We start from the raw sequence: 18,589 nt of genomic DNA, 5'->3' as shown, positions 1-18,589 counted from the left end.
TTAAATTCATATTTCCTCTCATTTAGCTAGATTTCCCCAGTGTTCAGCGATGTTTGGTTTCCAATAGGGATGTCCGATAATGTCTTTTTGCCGATATCCGATATTCCGATATTGTCCAACTCTTTAATTACCGATACCGATATCAACTGATGTATACAGTCGTGGAATCAACACATTATTATGCCTAATTTGGACAACCAGGTATGGTGAAGATAAGGTACTTTTAAAAAAAGTTTATAAAATAAAATAAGATAAATACATTAAAAACATTTTGTTGAATAAAAAATAAAGTAAAACAATATAAAAACAGTTACATACAAACTAGTAATTAATGAAAATGAGTAAAATTAACTGTTAAAGTTTAGTACTATTAGTGGACCAGCAGCACGCACAATCATGTGTGCTTACGGACTGTATCCCTTGCAGACAGTATTGATATATATTGATATTTAATGAATGAGTGTAAATGGAGGAGGAAGGTTTTTAGGGTTGGTGCACTAATTGTAAGTGTATCTTGTGTTTTTTATGTTGATTTAATTAAAAAAAACGATACCGATAATAAAAAAAACGATTCCAATAATTTCCGATATTACATTTTAACGCATTTATCGGCCGACATCTCTAGTTTCCAACAATATTAAGCGATATCAAGATACAGTATGTGGAATATGCAGTCTACGCGAGAATTAATCAGTTCAGGGGTTCCTAACCTTTTTGACATTGGGGCCCATTTTTTGAACTAAAAGGGGGTCCACTGAAATATAAACGCAAAATTATTATTCTTACTCTTGATTAAGCTCATATTCAATAATTATATATCTAACCTACATACAGGATAAACATTGTCAAATATTATGAAACCTTGTGTTAATCAAAAAGATTGTTGTCAAGGCTTACGTCAGGCTGATTACAAAAATAAATACGAAACAAATATACTGCAAAAGAAAAACACACCTTGTGGACAGTCTTACCAGAAGAGTTGAAGCTGTTATAGCTGCAAAAGGTGGACCGACATCATATTGAACCCTACGGGTTAGGAATGGGATGGCACTTCAAGTTCATATGTGAGTATTCATTGCTTACACACACAGTGTTTGTCAATCATCAAAACATCATAATAGACCCATGATAAGTATATGTTCTGCCACTTTATAGTGTTGAGGATCACGCCCATGATAAGTATATTTCTGCCACTTTATAGTGTTGAGGATCACACATCCATTGGAGCCTATCACACTCACATTCTCACTCACATTCACACATGTGGACAATTAAGAGACATTAACAAACATGTGTCAAACTCGAGGCCAAATACTTTTGGCAATATAGTGTATGTCAAAAGACCTGTGGTCCATCTATTGGCTAGGTATGCACTATACATGTCCTGATGCTCCAACAGCAACCTGCCAACTCATCATCCATTTACGTTTACTCTGTGAGGCAATAAAATAGACAAATGGATCTCAACGGACCACAAAGGAAGAAGCTGAGCATGCATGCCACACATTCTTAATTACATGTGCAGACTTTAACGCCATTTCCACCAATCAGTACTAGAATAGAATGCTCTGTCATCAAATATGCAAGCATGACAAAATGACAGGTGGCTACTCTGTCAGGTGCAGTTGAAATACAAGACAAAGAGTAAATAATGTGGTAAAAATGAATACATACACACCAGTATGAACAGCAGTGCAACAGTGAAAAACAGGATGGATTAAATGTTCCTAACGGCCCATGGGTAAAAGCTGTTTTTTAACTGTTTTCCTGCCCATGTGTGACCGAAATCTCTTCCCTGATGGCAGCAGGTTGAACAAGTGCTGACCAGGGTTAATGTTTGGAGTGCAGCACTTTTGTTAGGGGGGGTATTTCCAAGTGCTCATTGACATACAGATGGCAAAAGAAATAGTAACTGAGAACCTGCTGTCACCATGGAAACAGTCATTTTCCTCCAACTTCCTGTTGTCATGCTCCTACCCTAGGCGTTTTGCTTTTTGGGGAACATATCTGAGTTATTGTGTAGAAATGTGCTGAAAATAACTACAAAAGTATGCTTCATTCGTTAACCGTGTTACAACAATACATATTATAGGCTATCAAGTACACTCAAATCCTTTATTTATTACATCAAGAATACTGAAATTCAACAATATGGTGAATTTACAAACCGCTAAAATGACTGTGTTTACAGAGCAAACTATAACCTGCTACCCAAGATGGTACGAAACAAACAAAACAGAAATATAAACTTGGGGGAAAATATTCAACTCAAAAAATGTGTATGCACGTACAGCACTAAAAACCTTTAGCATATCAGTGCATAGTATTAAATTATGGAATGGATCAAGGAAAATAGTCCAATAATTTACTCATATGAACCACTTTAACTGTTCATTGATTGATTGAGACTTTTATTAGTAGGTTGCACAGTGAAGTACATATTCCGTACAATTGACCACTAAATGGTAACACCCGAATACGTTTTTCAACTTGTTTGAGTCCGGGTCCACTTAAATTGATTCATGATACAGATATATACTATCAGATATATACTGTCATCATAATACAGTCACCACACAAGATAACCATCAGGGTATATACATTGAATTATTTACAATATATACAATCTGGGGTGTGGGGGTGGGGGGGGTTAGGTTTGGTTGTTATCATCAGTCATCAACAATTGAGAACAGAGAAATGGATATTGAAACCGTGTAGGTCTGACTTGGTAGGATATGTAGAGCAAGTAGTGGACATAGAGAGAGAGAGAGAGAGAGAGAGAGAGAGATCAGAAGACATAAGAAAAAGTATCTACATTTGATTGTTTACATTTGATTTTTAACAATCCGGGGAGGGTGTTACTTTAGAGTTGAAGTTGCCTGGAGGTGTACTTTTATTGCGGTTTTGAAGGAGGATAGAGATGCCCTTTCTTTTATACCTGTTGGGAGCGCATTCCACATTGATGTGGCATAGAAAGAGAATGAGTTAAGACCTTTGTTAGATCGGAATCTGGGTTTAACGTGGTTAGTGGAGCTCCCCCTGGTGTTGTGTTTATGGCGGTTAAGGAAGTAGTTTGACATGTACTTCGGTATCAGGGAGGTGTAGCGGATTTTATAGACTAGGCTCAGTGCAAGTTGTTTTACTCTGTCCTCCACCCTAAGCCAGCCCACTTTGGAGAAGTGGGTAGGAGTGAGGTGGGATCTGGGGTGGAGGTCTAGAAGTAATCTGACTAGCTTGTTCTGGGATGTTTGGAGTTTAGATTTGAAGGTTTTGGAGGTGCTAGGGTACCAGGAGGTGTTTACAAAGTGTTTACAAAGTACAAGTCATACCAAAGACTATAAGAGTCATATCAAAGACTATACAAATGGGACCCGTTACCTCCCTGCTTGGCACTGAGCATCAAGGGTTGGAATTGGGGGTTAAATCACCAACATTATTCCCGAGCGCGGCCACCACTGCTGCTCACTGCTCCCCTCACCTCCCAGTGGGTGGAACAAGGGGATGGGTCAAATGCAGAGGGTAATTTCAACACACCGAGTGTGTGTGTGTGTGTGACTATCAGTGGTGGTACTGTTGTGTTTTTATTTCGCTGCCTTCTCTTGTGTTGTGATGTGTTTCCGCAGCTCATTAGTCTCCAGCGAGGGGCGGACACTAAGGCACACCTGCAACCTATTCCCACCGAGGACTATTTAAGCTCACCTCCCACAGCTGACTCTTGTCGGTTAATTTATCCTGCACCTTCCACGTGCACGTGCCTGCTTCGCCTCGTCAGTCCTGGTATGTTGTTTTTCCTTAGTCCTGTAATTCCTAACGTTGTTGTGTTTGTTTCCTAGCCTCCTTGAGGCAACAAGGACTTTACCCTGTGTTTTAGTGTGCCCTGGCTTCTCCCCCTGCCGACCACTGAGGAACCTGTTTTCATTTGAGTATTCATGGTGTGCACTTCTGCCCCCATCGCTTTTTGTTACACTTTTTGGACTCATTAAATGTATTCCCTTTTTGTTATTCAAACTTGCCTCTCGCCTCTGCATCCCGGGGTCACCCCCTTGACCAGTTCCTAACAGGTACGTTAACTTTAACAAAAAAATAAAATCTATTTTGAGCCTGAGTTAATGGTATCCATCTCCTAATGTGAATCTTAAATTACTTGACTATATTTATACCAAACAAAAATATAAACACAACACTTTTGTTTTTGCTCCCGGCACACGGTCTTGGAGCAGATAAGAACACCTCTCCAGTCCGAAAAATACAGTAATGTATTATTTTATTCATGGTATTTTATTCTGGCTTGTCCCAAATTGTATCTGATTGCGATTTGAGAAAAAAATAAACAATTTTAAGTGTGCCTTATAGTCCGGAAAATACGGTAGATGCAAAACAGCGGACGCCAAACGGTTTCAGCTTTGATAAATGACATTGCGAGGACCAAATGATCGCAATTGCCAACTTTTTTATAATGATTAACTCTGCAATTGGGTGTTTTCAAACGTGTGAGCCACAGAGAACATAAAACTGGGGCCTCCTTTACACCACAAATAAGATTTTCTTTTTGAGTTGTCTGCTAAACCTCTGTTTGCTCTCTCACCAGTTGAACTAAACACTGATTCATTTTGCCTTTAACATTGCTGTAGTTAGCTTATCTGTTTTTTTGTTTTTTATTTATTTATCTGAAGCTGCTGCACTCCTTTTGTATTCATCTGGATCATCCCAGTGGGTGGTTTACCCTCCTAATTTGAAAGTCACTGCATTATAAAGTTGTAGCTATAATGCTTCCTTCACATAAATTGTCTTGTACTGAACCTCTAATAACTCTCATTGAATAGCCCTGATACACAGTACATAGTTGGACACTTTAATTATGCTTAATTTCTGATATACTGTTATGAATATTTCAGATATATTGTTATGTATATTTCTGCAATGACGATCAAATTCTTATTTTAATGTATTCATTTCATGCTTTATTTATTTCACTCTCATTCCCATCGCTTCTCTTGTTTTTGTTTGCTTCTCTTTTCTCGCCTCTTGCCTTTATGACTCTGAGTCTTTTCCATACCGTTAGCCTATGAAATATCCACTGCTCTTTTTATACTTTGTGCTGGCTGCCTTCCCGCAGGCGTATATATTTTTAACTGCATCCCACATCCCTTTTATTTTTTTACTGCTCCTCTTATATTCTCTTATATATATATATTGAGACCTAAGCCAGGTCAAAGACTGGCTCATTTGCATATTAGCAATCAAAGTTTAGTCTTTGGCGCCTTGAGGCAATACAGTATATTAACCCCTGCATAACACGTTTATGGAGTAAAATAGTTGAACACAAACTGAAGGAGTTTGACTTTCCTTTCAAGACTATCTGAATCTTGCCCGTACACTTGCTTGTAATAATCACTATGGAAACGTCAGATTGTATATTTACCCAACGCTGTCCAAACTATTAATAAACAGGGTACCTTAACACATACTTGCCAACCCTCCCGGATTTTCCGGGAGGCTCCCGAAATTCAGCACCTCTCCCGAAAACCTCCCGGGACAAATTTTCTCCCGAAAATCTCCCGAAATTCAGGCCGAGCTGGAGGCCACGCCCCCTTCAGCTCCATGCGCACCTGAGTGACAGCCTGTTCACACGTCCGCTTTCCCACAATATAAACAAGAAGCGAGTTATTGGTTTCTTATGTGGGTTTATTGTTAGGTAGTTTCATTAACGTCCTCCCATCGCGGTAACAACACACAACAACAGCAGTCGAGTTTTCGTCTACCGTTAAGCAGTTTGTCTGCCGTAAACAGCAATGTTGTGACACTTTTAAACAGGACAATACTGCCATCTACTGTACATGCATATGTGACCCACCCATAATGTGTCCCATTTTTGTGTTGATTTATTTATTTTATTTTGTGGTTTGAATTCGTTTTTGGAGCTGTCATTACACATTTATCAGTATTCACATTGGTCAGTAGGGGGCAGTAGGGTGTTTCTTCCCAATTGAATGCTATCACCTGCAGACCGGAAGCGTCTTGTCATTCTGATGAGAGCGACCAGTCTGTGAACAATTAAAACGTCCTGTGTGCTTTTTCCTCCCTTAGTTTTGGTGCATCAACTCACTGAATAATATCCATGTGATCTTTTTAAGTTTAAGTACACATTCTGATGGTGGAGCCTAACTCTAAAGTGTTTGTGAGTTGTAGTTTGTATTTGTGAATGAATACAGTGCACAGCTGCAGTAATCAATACAAAAAGGTGACATGAGTGCGCAATGTTTATATAGGAACTTCTGATCCTAATTCAGACTCCCAAATTAGAGCTCCCGTTTTTTTATTGATTTTATAATATATATTTGTATAATGTGTGTGTTCTGAAATAGTGACAGAGAATAGAAAAAGGATGGACAATTCAACCCTTAACTCAACAATGAGTAGATGAGTGTTATGTGTGTGCATATGTGTAAATAAATACACACTGAAATTCAAATATTTATTTTATTTATTTATATATATGTATATATATATATATGTAATAAAAAAAAAATATATATATATATATATAGCTAGAATTCACTGAAAGTCAAGTATTTCTTATATATATATATATATATATATATATATATATGTATATATATATATATATATATATATATTAACCACGCCCCCAACCACGCCCCCACCCCCCACCTCCCGAAATCGGAGGTCTCAAGGTTGGCAAGTATGCCTTAACAAACTAATATAATTAGCGTATTTTTCGGAGTATAAGTCGCACCTGCCGAAAATGCATAATAAAGAAGGAAAAAAACATATATAAGTTGCACTGGAGCCCGGCCAAACTATGAAAAAAACTGTGACTTATAGTCCGAAAAATACGGTATCTGTAATAACAATACATTATGATTATTTTTATTATATTTTATCTGGAAGGTAAAACATTATATTCCAGTTGAATTCTGGATGCAGTGTACACCACACAGGATAACAATAAACCTACAGAAAGCTATCAAATCTATTCCGGTCGCTTCAGTTTAGACATCCATTGAGATAAGGCCAAATTGAATTAACTATCACAAAACAAATCGACATTGTTTAAATCAGGGGTGTGAAGCTCATTTTAGATCGGGGGCCACATGGAGAAAAAAATCTACTCCCAAGTGGGCCGGATTGGTAAAATCACGGCACGATAACTTAAAAATAAAGACAACTTCGGATTGTTTTCTTTTGTTTAAGAATAGAACAAGCACATTCTGAGATTGTACAAATCATAATGTTGTTGTGTTTTGTTTGTTTTTTTTACAATTACATGTTGCGGTTAATAGTATATGTACTTGATTTGTCGTTATTTATATTTTCTGAATAAATGATGTGATAATCTTCATCAGTCAACTCATTGGTGTTCATTTTCAATTTATCAAGAGAAAAAAAAAATCAAAATCAAACTAACTTATGTTATTTATATAGTTTGATAACTTTCCGCGACTGATGTACTAACAGAATGTGGTTTATTTTGTACATATGTAGCATCATCTACAAAGATACTGTCATGTCTGTGTAATCATGTTTTGTTTTAGTCATGTTTTGTTTTGTTTAGTTATTGGACTCTTTAGTTTCTGTTTACGCTGCATTGTTTTTGTTTCCATAGCAACCCATTCGTTTTCACCTGTCATGTCACGCACCTGTTTTGAGTCACGCACCTGTTGTTAATCATGTCTGTGTTATTTAAGCTTTTCATTTTCTGTTGTTCGTCGTGGTGTCATATCCTTTCTAACCCTGCTATCCTCTCGTATCAAGCCATGTTCACAGTCCCATGCCACAGTAAGTGTTTTTGTTTCGTGTTCAGTTTCTGCCTTTGTGCACGTTTTGTTTTCATTCGCCAAGTTTTTTACCTACGCCATTGTGCGCACCTTTTGTTTGCTTCTGTTTGTAGTTTGTTAGTGTTTAAAATAAATCATGTACCCACCTTCAAGCCATGTCCGATCCAAGTTCACTTGCATCTCGGGAAAACAAAAATTCCAAAGTCCAAGTCTTGAAATATACAAATAATTGCTATTGCGACATCCAGTGGACACATTTAGAACAGCTGTTTCTTTCATTAAAACATTTCAGGTACATTTTTATAACAGATAACTGACAAAATGACCTGGTCCCTACACACCAGAGCTCTTGTAAAAAGAGCCTCTTCCTCCTATCCAGGAGATCGCAAAAAGCCGCTGCCTGACCAGGGCTCAGAATATCTGTAGAGACTCCTCCCACCCCCACCAAGGACTGTTTTCACTGCTGGACTCTAGAAAGAGGTTCCGCAGCCTCCGAAGCGGAGGTTCTGTAACAGCTTCTTCCCTCAGGCCGTAAGACTCTTGAACTCATCATAATTATCCCCTCAACTCCCCCCAAAATGGATTAAATTGCTGGAATAAAAAAGACAATATAACATACATCCATAAACGTGGATGCATATGAAAAAGTGCAATATATTTATCTGTACATTAATCTATTTATTTATTTATACATGCACATATTGCTTTTTTATTCTGCACTACCATGAGCTGATGTAACGAAATGTCGTTTTTATCTGTACTGTAAAGTTCAAATTGGAATGACAATAAAAAGGAAGTCTAAGTCTAAGTCTAATACTTAGCAAAATCATCCCGCGGGCCGGATAAAATCTGTTCGCGGGCCTGATCCGGCCCTCGGGCCGTACGTTTGACACCTATGGTTTAAATGCTATGTTTAATGTGTAAGTGGAACAGCTGAAGAAGGGGGCGCCACCACAGCATAAAACGCATTTGGACATATTGGGATGTTGAATGCTCACTATTTTGGTTGAACCGAGTGATCATTAAACTATATGTGACTATTTAATAGAAATAGCGTCGATCAGACCCGACGGGGAAAGCGATCGTCAACACTCAGTAGAACGTAGAGGCGGGGGTAATAATCGATTTTCAGATGCATCGCAATATCGGACATAGAGTATTATAGCATCGATTAGTAAACATCAACAATCGATAATCAATTTATTTATTGTAAATAAAGTAATACAGACAATTCTAAAATTTGGCCGACCAGCTCCTTTATTATCGGGCATCTATGGTCCAGCTTTGCACACATGTTCAATATTTTTAATAAATGTGGGAATTAATTTAACTTTCTTATTCCTAATGAATAGTTTTTTTTAAAGTTGCAAGCGATAAACGCTTATTTAGTAAAAACGTGTTACGACTCAAGCTCCTGCCGCCACACATTCCTCTGGGCGCGCCTCTGGACACGCCCACGGGCGTTCCCCCAGCTGCACTCAATCTGAAATCAACACACCTGACGCTGATGAGGACTCCACTCCCTTCTTAAGCCAGCGCGTCCTGTGTTCCAGTGCCAGAACGTAGCTACTTGTTTTATGTTGAAAAGGTTCATTTAGCCTACTGATGTGTGTATATATAAATGGTTGACTTATATAGACTAGTTAGGTAAAATTTTGTACCTCGGCTACCTTGCTTCTGCAGACTTCATCAGAGGTGTCACGTGATGTTAGCGCGACGTCGTCTGTGACGTGTTATATGGATTTTTCCATCCCACCTCAGGTGGTGGGATGGCGGTGTCCCCTGGCTACCTTGCAGAAACAAGGTAGCCGAAACTTGTCAGGTACAAAACTTTACCTTACTACATACTTGCCAACCTTGAGACCTCCGATTTCGGGAGGTGGGGGGTGGGGGGCGTGGTCGGGGGTGGGGCGGGGCGTGGTTGGGGCAGGGGCATGGTTTAGAGGGGAGGAGTATATTTACAGCTAGGATTCACCAACTCGAGTATTTCATATATATATATATATATATATATATATATATACATATATATATATATATATATATATATATATATATATATGTATGAAATACTTGACTTTCAGTGAATTCTAGCTATATATATATTTATTTATTTTATTATATATATAAATAAAATAAATACTTGAATTTCAGTGTTCATTTATTTACACATATACACACACGTAACACTCATCTACTCATTGTTGTATTTGAAAGTACAATGCAATACAATTCCGGGGCAATGGCACCTATCAAATACACAGTCAGTCATGAAAACACAGTTGTTCTACTAACTGTACTGTGTGTTATGAGAGTAGAGTATTTATGTGTGTGGCCCTTTAATAGGTGACAGCATGTGAGGTGAGTGACGTCAGTGAGTGTGTGGGCGAGAGAAGAGAGGGAGCGGTAGCGGTAGCGTAAATGCGGGGAGGGACTAGTTGGTTTTGTGTTGGATTGGCTGTGTGCAAGCAATCAATAAAGCAAGATTTGCAACTAATCGCTGGACTCATCATTCACCCTAAAGTCGTCCGCTGTGGAGACCCACTGTGGGTAAGGTGAAGGGTGTTTCCCCGAGCATACATCAGCCCTGGAGAAGTGTCTCCCCTGCGCTCTTCGACTATGGTCTCGTTCTTCTACTTCGTCTCCTTGTGTGCGCACACTCACACTCAGGTCCGCATGGAGCTGGAGGGGGCGTGGCCTCCAGCTCCGGCTGAGTTCCGGGAGATTTTCGGGAGAAAATTTCTTCCGGGAGGTTTTCGGGAGAGGCGCTGAATTTCGGGAGTCTCCCGGAAAATCCGGGAGGGTTGGCAAGTATGCCTTACTAGCCTATATAAATCAACCATTTATATGTAGCTATTTGTTCCCGTACAGTAAGCCTACACGTCTATAGCTCCTTTTCCATGTGCATTCGCTCTCTCTGTGTTTCCCCTCCCCTGTGCTGATTGTGTCGTGTCCTGTGTCACAGCTTTTCTCTCTTTTTCGGTTTCGAACTGTGTGTCTCGTCTCCCCTGGATTCCTCCTGGACTTCTTGCTGCCTTCCCGGATCTCCACCTCTCGCCTGTCCACGGACACTGACGCCTCGGTCCTGCCCTTGACCTCTCGCCTGCCCACGGACCTCCGAGCCTGCCTTTCCCTCTCTGGACTTCCACTTCTCACAACACGCACCTTAAAGACTTCCCGGTAACACTCACCAGTTAATCGCATCACATAGTTTCACACCACGTATTTGGATTAGATACACACGTCATATCCTGGTGTTTAACAAACACGATTCTACGTATGAACGCCACTGTCTCAGTGCCGTCTCCTTCCTCACTGTACTATAACAAAACCAAAATAAATGTTAAACAACATCAATATACAGAATTAAAGGTGCATCAATAATCAATTTTTATCCGAATTGTAGCTCCTGAATAGTAATCAGAATCGAATCGTGAGGTGCCCAAAGATTCCTACCTCTAGTAGAAAGGGTATTCATATGGCTCGATGCGTCGCGATTTACCTGACACATGAAACGTGACAATTTATGACGGTCCACTATCCACTTAAGTCGCCAGACAGCAGTAGAATGTTGAATATCTTAAAATGTGTTTTGTGCCAATTCCAACTTTGACCACAGTGTCAGCTGCTATGTAGAGTGACGCTTTCCATTATTTTCAGCAGACTGCATTGCACAATGATTAACCCTCCTCTTCCTCTCACGCGCGATCCAATCAGGAATGGGGACATAGGAATCCCTTCCCTACTGTATGTAGCAAGCAGAAATAAGAACACCATTTTATGAATCTTAACTAAATGATTTGATTATATTGTTTTTCTTCACTGTCACTCTCAGAGTTGCGTACACACACACACAGACACACACACACACATATACACACTGGCCTTGCAAGCCCATCTTGACGCATCAAGGCTTCACAAATATTTGCAATAAACATAACTCTTAACATCACAAATACCATCAGGGAGGTTATAATAATAATTGACTAAAGGGTTCATCGACAGAGTAACACCCAGCCAGGAGGAGGACGCTGTTGCATGCACATACACACTCTGCATCACCACGGCAACACACGCTCACGTGGCATGCACTGCTCGGATGGATAGGGCCTTTTCAAATTTAAAGTGTTGTATTTAAAAAAAAAAAAAAAACGTTATGAATAGTCGAGTAGAACTTAATTCACTACAAAAGCAATGTTTTCAATAATACTTTAAGCCTCATAAATACTAATAATAATTCAAACATGCCCTTAACTTTAATGATGGATGAAGAACGTACAATAAGTCATGCTGCAGATGCATGATCCAATTTTAAAAGTACCCTATTTTTTGGACTATAAGGCTCACTTAAAATACTTTAATGTTCTCAAAAATCGACAGTGCGCCTTATAACGGAATAATTATATTTTATTTGGTGCATGGTGTAATGATAAGTGTGATCAGTAGATGGCAGTCGCACATAAGAGATATGTGCAGACTGCACTATGACGCCAGTAAACAACACCAAAACTTTAAATGTTCCTTTGAAAATAAAGAACAATACACACGGCACTCAAATATCTGTCAACATATTTTAGTATGACTTCGAAGCCGGACCGCTTGATGGATTGTAGGCCCGTTACGGCTACCGTAGTCAGAGATACAAGTAATACTATAAGGACCGCAAAATGGCACCCATTAGCAGACATGTTATCAGGCGATTTGTTTCACGATATTATGCAAAACCAACTTTTCTTACCTTCTGGTACCTGCTGATGTGTATTTGGGATCTGCATAAGTTTTGAAAATTTGCGCACGTGTAGTCACTGTAGTCCATGCCGATACCGTAGTCGATAAGCTTCTTCTTTTTCACTATCTTCTTGTTATGGGACATTCACCCTCCGCTGTTGCCATTTCTAATATAAACTAGCGTAAAGTTCTAACTTATATATGTCAGTAGACACGCTATGGAAGCGCTAAAAACTACCGGTGTAGTGAGTTTACATTATTCACCCAAGAAACTTTAGTTATTAGAGAGTTCCGGTTGGACGTTTTTTCACGGGACACATTTCCGGCGTTGTTGCATTAGTGAACCACGGATGAGGAGACGCTGCTCTGTTGTTGATTTAAGTAAAGTCTAAATGTCATTAAAACAGATAACTCCATCTTTTCACACTTTTCCCACTCCCGTCCTTGCACGCTACACCACTACAACAAAGTTAATAATTTCGCCACACCTAGTGTGTGTGTGACAATCATTGGTACTTTAACTTTTAAGACGACGGAGAGAAGACACTGTCGAAGGTGAGCCCCGTGAATAAACGGCAAAACGGTTATTTGTGTCACATTTTAAACAAGGAACCACCATTACATGTTATGTACACCACAAGGAAATGTTTTAAATTTAGAAAAAAAAATCCTACCTTGATCACTAAATACACTTTAACTGCTGCTGTGAACAAATGTCACCTCCATATTCATACTGTTGACTGTCAATCAGAATGTGCAATAATGTTATGTTACTTACTGTGCCTTGTCTATACATTTTTATTTTTATTTTTTATTTTTAGCTAAGTACCATGTGACTTGTTGAAGAGTGGACTAGCAAAGTACAATTTTCATTGTACGGCAAACTGTCGGTTTAACTGTGCATTTGACAATAAACAATCTTGAATCTTGAATCTTAAAACTAATATGATCCCTTTAAAGGCCTACTGAAACCCACTACTACCGACCACGCAGTCTGATAGTTTATATATCAATGATGAAATCTTAACATTGCAACACATGCCAATACGGCTGGGTTAGCTTACTAAAGTGCAATTTTAAATTTTGCGCTGAATATCCTGCTGAAAACGTCTCGGTATGATGACGCCTGCGCGTGACGTCACGGATTGTAGAGGACATTTTGGGACAGCATGGTGGCCAGCTATTAAGTTGTCTGTTTTCATCGCAAAATTCCACAGTTTTCTTGTCATCTGTGTTGGGGAATCTTTTGCAATTTGTTCAATGAACAATGGAGACAAGCAGAGAAGAAAGCTGTAGGCGGGAAGCGGTGTATTGCGGCAGGTGTGCCGGATAACGCACCCCCGCCGTAGAATGCACCCCCTGACTGTTGTGCCGGATAACACAGCCGGTGTTTTATTGTTTACATTCCCGAAAGATGACAGTCAAGCTTTACCATTGGCCTGTGGAGAACAGAGACAACAAAGACTCTTACCAGGAGGACTTTGAGTTGGATACGCAGACGCGGTACCGTGAGTACGCATGCAGCTGCGGCTTCCAAACATTTGATCGCTTGCCCGTACGTGCGTGCCGCTCTGTGCATGTCACGTACGTAACTTTGGGGACTTTGGGGAAATATATGTGCTGTATGAACTTTGGGGAGGTGAACGGTACTTTGGGCTGTGGGATTGAGTGTGTTGTGCAGGTGTTTGAGTTGTATTGGCGGGTTATATGGACGGGAGGGGGGAGGTGTTTGTTATGCGAGATTAATTTGTGGCATATTAAATATAAGCCTGGTTGTGTTGTGGCTAATAGAGTATATATACGTCTTGTGTTCATTTACTGTTTTAGTCATTCCCAGCTGAATATCAGGTCCCACCCGCCTCTCACAGCATCTTCCCTATCTGAATCGCTCCCACTGCCCACTTCATTCTCACTTGCCTCATCCACGAATCTTTCATCCTCGCTCAAATTAATGGGGAAATCGTCGCTTTCTCGGTCCGAATCGCTCTCGCTGCTGGTGGCCATGATTGTAAACAATGTGCGGATGTGAGGAGCTCCACAACCTGTGACGTCACGCTACTAGTCTGCTACTTTTAAGGCAAGGCTTTTTTATCAGCGATCAAAAGTTGCAAACTTTATCGTCGATGTTCTCTACTAAATCCTTTCAGCAAAAATATGGCAAAATGATCAAGTATGACACATAGAATGGACCTGCTATCCCCGTTTGAATAAGAAAATCGCATTTCAGTAGGCCTTTAATGCGCCTTATCCGGTGCACCTTTTGTATGAAAAAAGACCTATGGTCCGGAAAATACGGTAACTGTCTTCCAGGTGTAAAAATAAGTTAACCAGACGATGACTCTTCTTATAATATCAAGTGATGATGCAAACCCTTGTTGGGGTTGGTCCTTTAAATAAGAAAAAGTGCCACAAACGCCAATAAAAGCTACCGTATTTTTCGGAGTATAAGTCGCACCTGCCGAAAATGCATAGTAAAGAAGGAAAAAAACATTATGCAACTTTCATAAACTATGAAAAAAACTGCGACTTATAGTCCGAAAAATACGGTAAGTACATTTATCTAAGTTCCTGAGTTGTTGTGATGGACGCTAAGACTTGAGAGAGTACAGCAAGGTCATGTTGGACTGTTAAGGCATGCCCCCCCCCCCCTTCTCCATAAACTCACCCTTATCGTCGTTGAAAAGCTGCTTAAAACACCATAATTCTTGTCGGGTTGTTTTACCTTTCTTTTACCTTGAAAAACCTTTTTTTTAAAAGCACCTCTTACAAAGTAGCTTTCAACTCCCGCAAGAGCACTAAACCATATAACATTTTGCCATTTTAATGACGCGCACACAACTCGCCTCTTACCGGAGTGAAATTCATGACTTTGAGTATCCAGATGGTCAGCGCCAGGTTGACAATCATCGTGACGAGGAGGAGGAGGATGAAGAAGTACAAGCATCTCTTCCTCCAGCCGTAGATACCGACGGCGGGGTACACCTGGGCCCCGCACACCGACGCCCCCCGCTGGTGGAGGGAGTTGGGCTGCGCTGCGAGGATGTACTGCTCCTGGGTCATCTACACAAAAAAAAACAAAAGACAAAGGTTTATTTGTTGACGCTGCTCAATGCTGGAGATGGATTCCCAAAACACAGTTTACGGAATGGTTGTTAAACAACTTTTTGGTATTTCATTTTAGATAATGAAGACTGATTATAGAGGTATTCATTTAGCGTTATGACAGGTGATATCTTCTTTGTGGGCGAGACAGTGACAAAATGCACAGGCAGGGAGAGCATGCCCATGATGGATGGAGGTAATTGCAAATGGAGACAAGTGGACTGAACAATAATATGCTATAGAGAGGATGGACATATGCATGTGGCAGACTAACTGAACATGTAACAAAGTGTTTTTGTTTTTGAAATTGAGCTATTACTACTGTAGTTGCAGACTACGGAGTCCTTAAAAGCCTACTGAAACCCACTACTACCGACCACGCAGTCTGATAGTTTATATATCAATGATGAAATCTTAACATTGCAACACATGCCAATACAGCCGGGTTAGCTTACTAAAGTGCAATTTTAAATTTTGCGCGAAATATCCTGCTGAAAACGTCTCGGTATGATGACGCCTGCGCGTGACGTCACGGATTGTAGAGGACATTTTGGGACAGCATGGTGGCCAGCTATTAAGTCGTCTGTTTTCATCGCAAAATTCCACAGTATTCTGGACATTTGTATTGGTGAATCTTTTGCAATTTGTTCAATGAACAATGGAGACAGCAAAGAAGAAAGCTGTAGATGGGAAGCGGTGTATTGCGGCAGGTGTTGTGCTGGATAACGCACCCCCGCCGTAGAATGCACCCCTTGACTGTTCTGCCGGATAACACAGCCGGTGTTTCATTGTTTACATTACCGGAAGATGACAGTCAAGCTTTACCATTGGCCTGTGGAGAACTGGGACAACAGAGACTCTTACCAGGAGGACTTTGAGTTGGATACCATGAGTACGCATGCAGCTGTGGCTTCCAAACATTTGATCGCTTGCCCGTATGTGCGTGCCGCTATGTGCATGTCACGTACGTAACTTTGGGGACTTTGGGTAAATATATGTGCTGTATGAACTTTGGGGATGTGAACTGTACTTTGGGCTGTGGGGTTAAGTGTGTTGTGCAGGTGTTTGAGTTGTATTGGCGGGTTATATGGACGGGAGGGGGGAGGTGTTTGTTATGCGGGATTAATTTGTGGCATATTAAATATAAGCCTGGTTGTGTTGTGGCTAATAGAGTATATATATGTCTTGTGTTTATTTACTGTTTTAGTCATTCCCAGCTGAATATCAGGTCCCACCCGCCTCTCACAGCATCTTCCCTATCTGAATCGCTCCCACTGCCCTCTAGTCCTTCACTCTCACTTTCCTCATCCACAAATCTTTCATCCTCGCTCAAATTAATGGGGAAATCGACGCTTTCTCGGTCCAAATCGCTCTCGCTGCTGGTGGCCATGATTGTAAACAATGTGCGGATGTGAGGAGCTCCACAACCTGTGACGTCACGCGCATATCGTCTGCTACTTCCGGTACAGGCAAGGCTTTTCTATCAGCGACTAAAAGTTGCGAACTTTATCGTCGATGTTCTCTACTAAATCCTTTCAGCAAAAATATGGCAATATCGCAAAATGATCAAGTATGACACATAAAATGGACCTGCTATCCCCGTTTAAATAAGAACATCACATTTCAGTAGGCCTTTAAAGGAACATCTCAGTTTTAATCCTGCAAAGTTTGCATGCTTACATCTGTAGGTTCCCTCCCGGTCCTCCAGCTACCACTTACGGTCGTGGTCAACAGTTTACATACACTTGTCATGGCTGTCTTGAGTTTCCAATAGTTTCTACAACTCTTATTTTTTGTGATAGAGTGATTGGAGCACATACTTGTTGGTCATAAAAAGCATTCATGAAGTTTGGTTCTTTTATTAATTTATTACGGGTCTACTGAAAATGTGACCAAATCTGCTGGGTCAAAAGTATACATACAGCAATGTTAATATTTGGTGACATGTGCCTTGACAAGTTTCACTGCAATAAGGCGCTTTTGGTAGCCATCCACAAGCTTCTGGTTGAATTGTTGACCACTCCTCTTGACAAAATTGGTGCAGTTCAGCTAAATTTGTTGGTTTTCTGACATGGACTTGTTTCTTCAGCATTGTCCACACGTTTAAGTCAGGACTTTGGGAAGGCCGTTCTAAAACGGTCAATACGTGGTCCTTGGTGTTTGTTTTCCCGGAATGCAAAGGGCAAGAACGTGAATGTAAGTACTTTTTTTTTTTTTAACACTAACAGACTACAAAAAGGAAGCAAACAAAAGGCACGCACAATGGCGGAGAACAAACTTGGCTAATGAAACAAAACTTGCACAAAGGCAGAAACTACGAACAATAAACAAAAACTTACTTGGCATGGAACTATGGAAGCATGAAGACAAACAGAGGTAGCAGGGGTGTCAAAAGTAGCATGGTGTGAAAGGATAGTGTCACCAGGAGGAACAACAGAAACAGACAGACTTAAATAGCAGTGACATGATCAGTGAAAACAGGTGCGTGACTCAAAACGTGAAAGAGGTGCGTGACATGACAGGTGAAAACTAATGGGTTGCTATGGTGACAAAACAGACAAAAGTGCACAAAGGGTCCAAAAACAAAACCGAACATGACTAAAACAAAACATGATCACACAGACATGACAACAATCTTAATTCTAGCCTGATTTAGCCATTCCTTTATCACTTTTGACGTGTGTTCGGGGTCATTGTGCTGTTGGAAAACCCAACTGCGCCCAAGACCCAACCTAGGGGCTGACGATTTTAGGTTGTCCTGAAAAATTTGGAGGTAATCCTCCTTTTTCATTGTCCCATTTACTCTCTGTAAAGCACCAGTTCTATTGGCAGCAAAACAGGTCCAGAGCATAATACTACCCACTACTACTGACCACGCAGTCTGATAGTTTATATATATCAATGATGAAATCTTAACATTGCAACACATGCCAATACAGCCGGGCTAGCTTACTAAAGTG

At 40.3% G+C, this 18,589-nt stretch overlaps 1 protein-coding gene across 1 annotated transcript in view; it reads right to left on the bottom strand.

Annotated features, from left to right (window-relative positions):
* LOC133570123 (zeta-sarcoglycan) overlaps positions 1-18,589 on the bottom strand; it is a 783,896-nt gene that overhangs the window by 347,953 nt on the left and 417,354 nt on the right. Inside the window, exon 2 of the mRNA XM_061922813.2 lies at positions 15,378-15,587. Within this exon, the coding sequence (XP_061778797.1) occupies positions 15,378-15,587 (210 nt within the window). The remainder of the gene's footprint in view (positions 1-15,377; positions 15,588-18,589) is intronic.

The sequence above is a fragment of the Nerophis lumbriciformis genome, linkage group LG27, assembly GCF_033978685.3.
Source record: "Nerophis lumbriciformis linkage group LG27, RoL_Nlum_v2.1, whole genome shotgun sequence".
NCBI classification, from domain to species: Eukaryota; Metazoa; Chordata; class Actinopteri; order Syngnathiformes; family Syngnathidae; genus Nerophis; species Nerophis lumbriciformis.
Note: the sequence above shows the minus strand (reverse complement) of the source record. Positions and strands in the feature narration are given on the sequence as shown.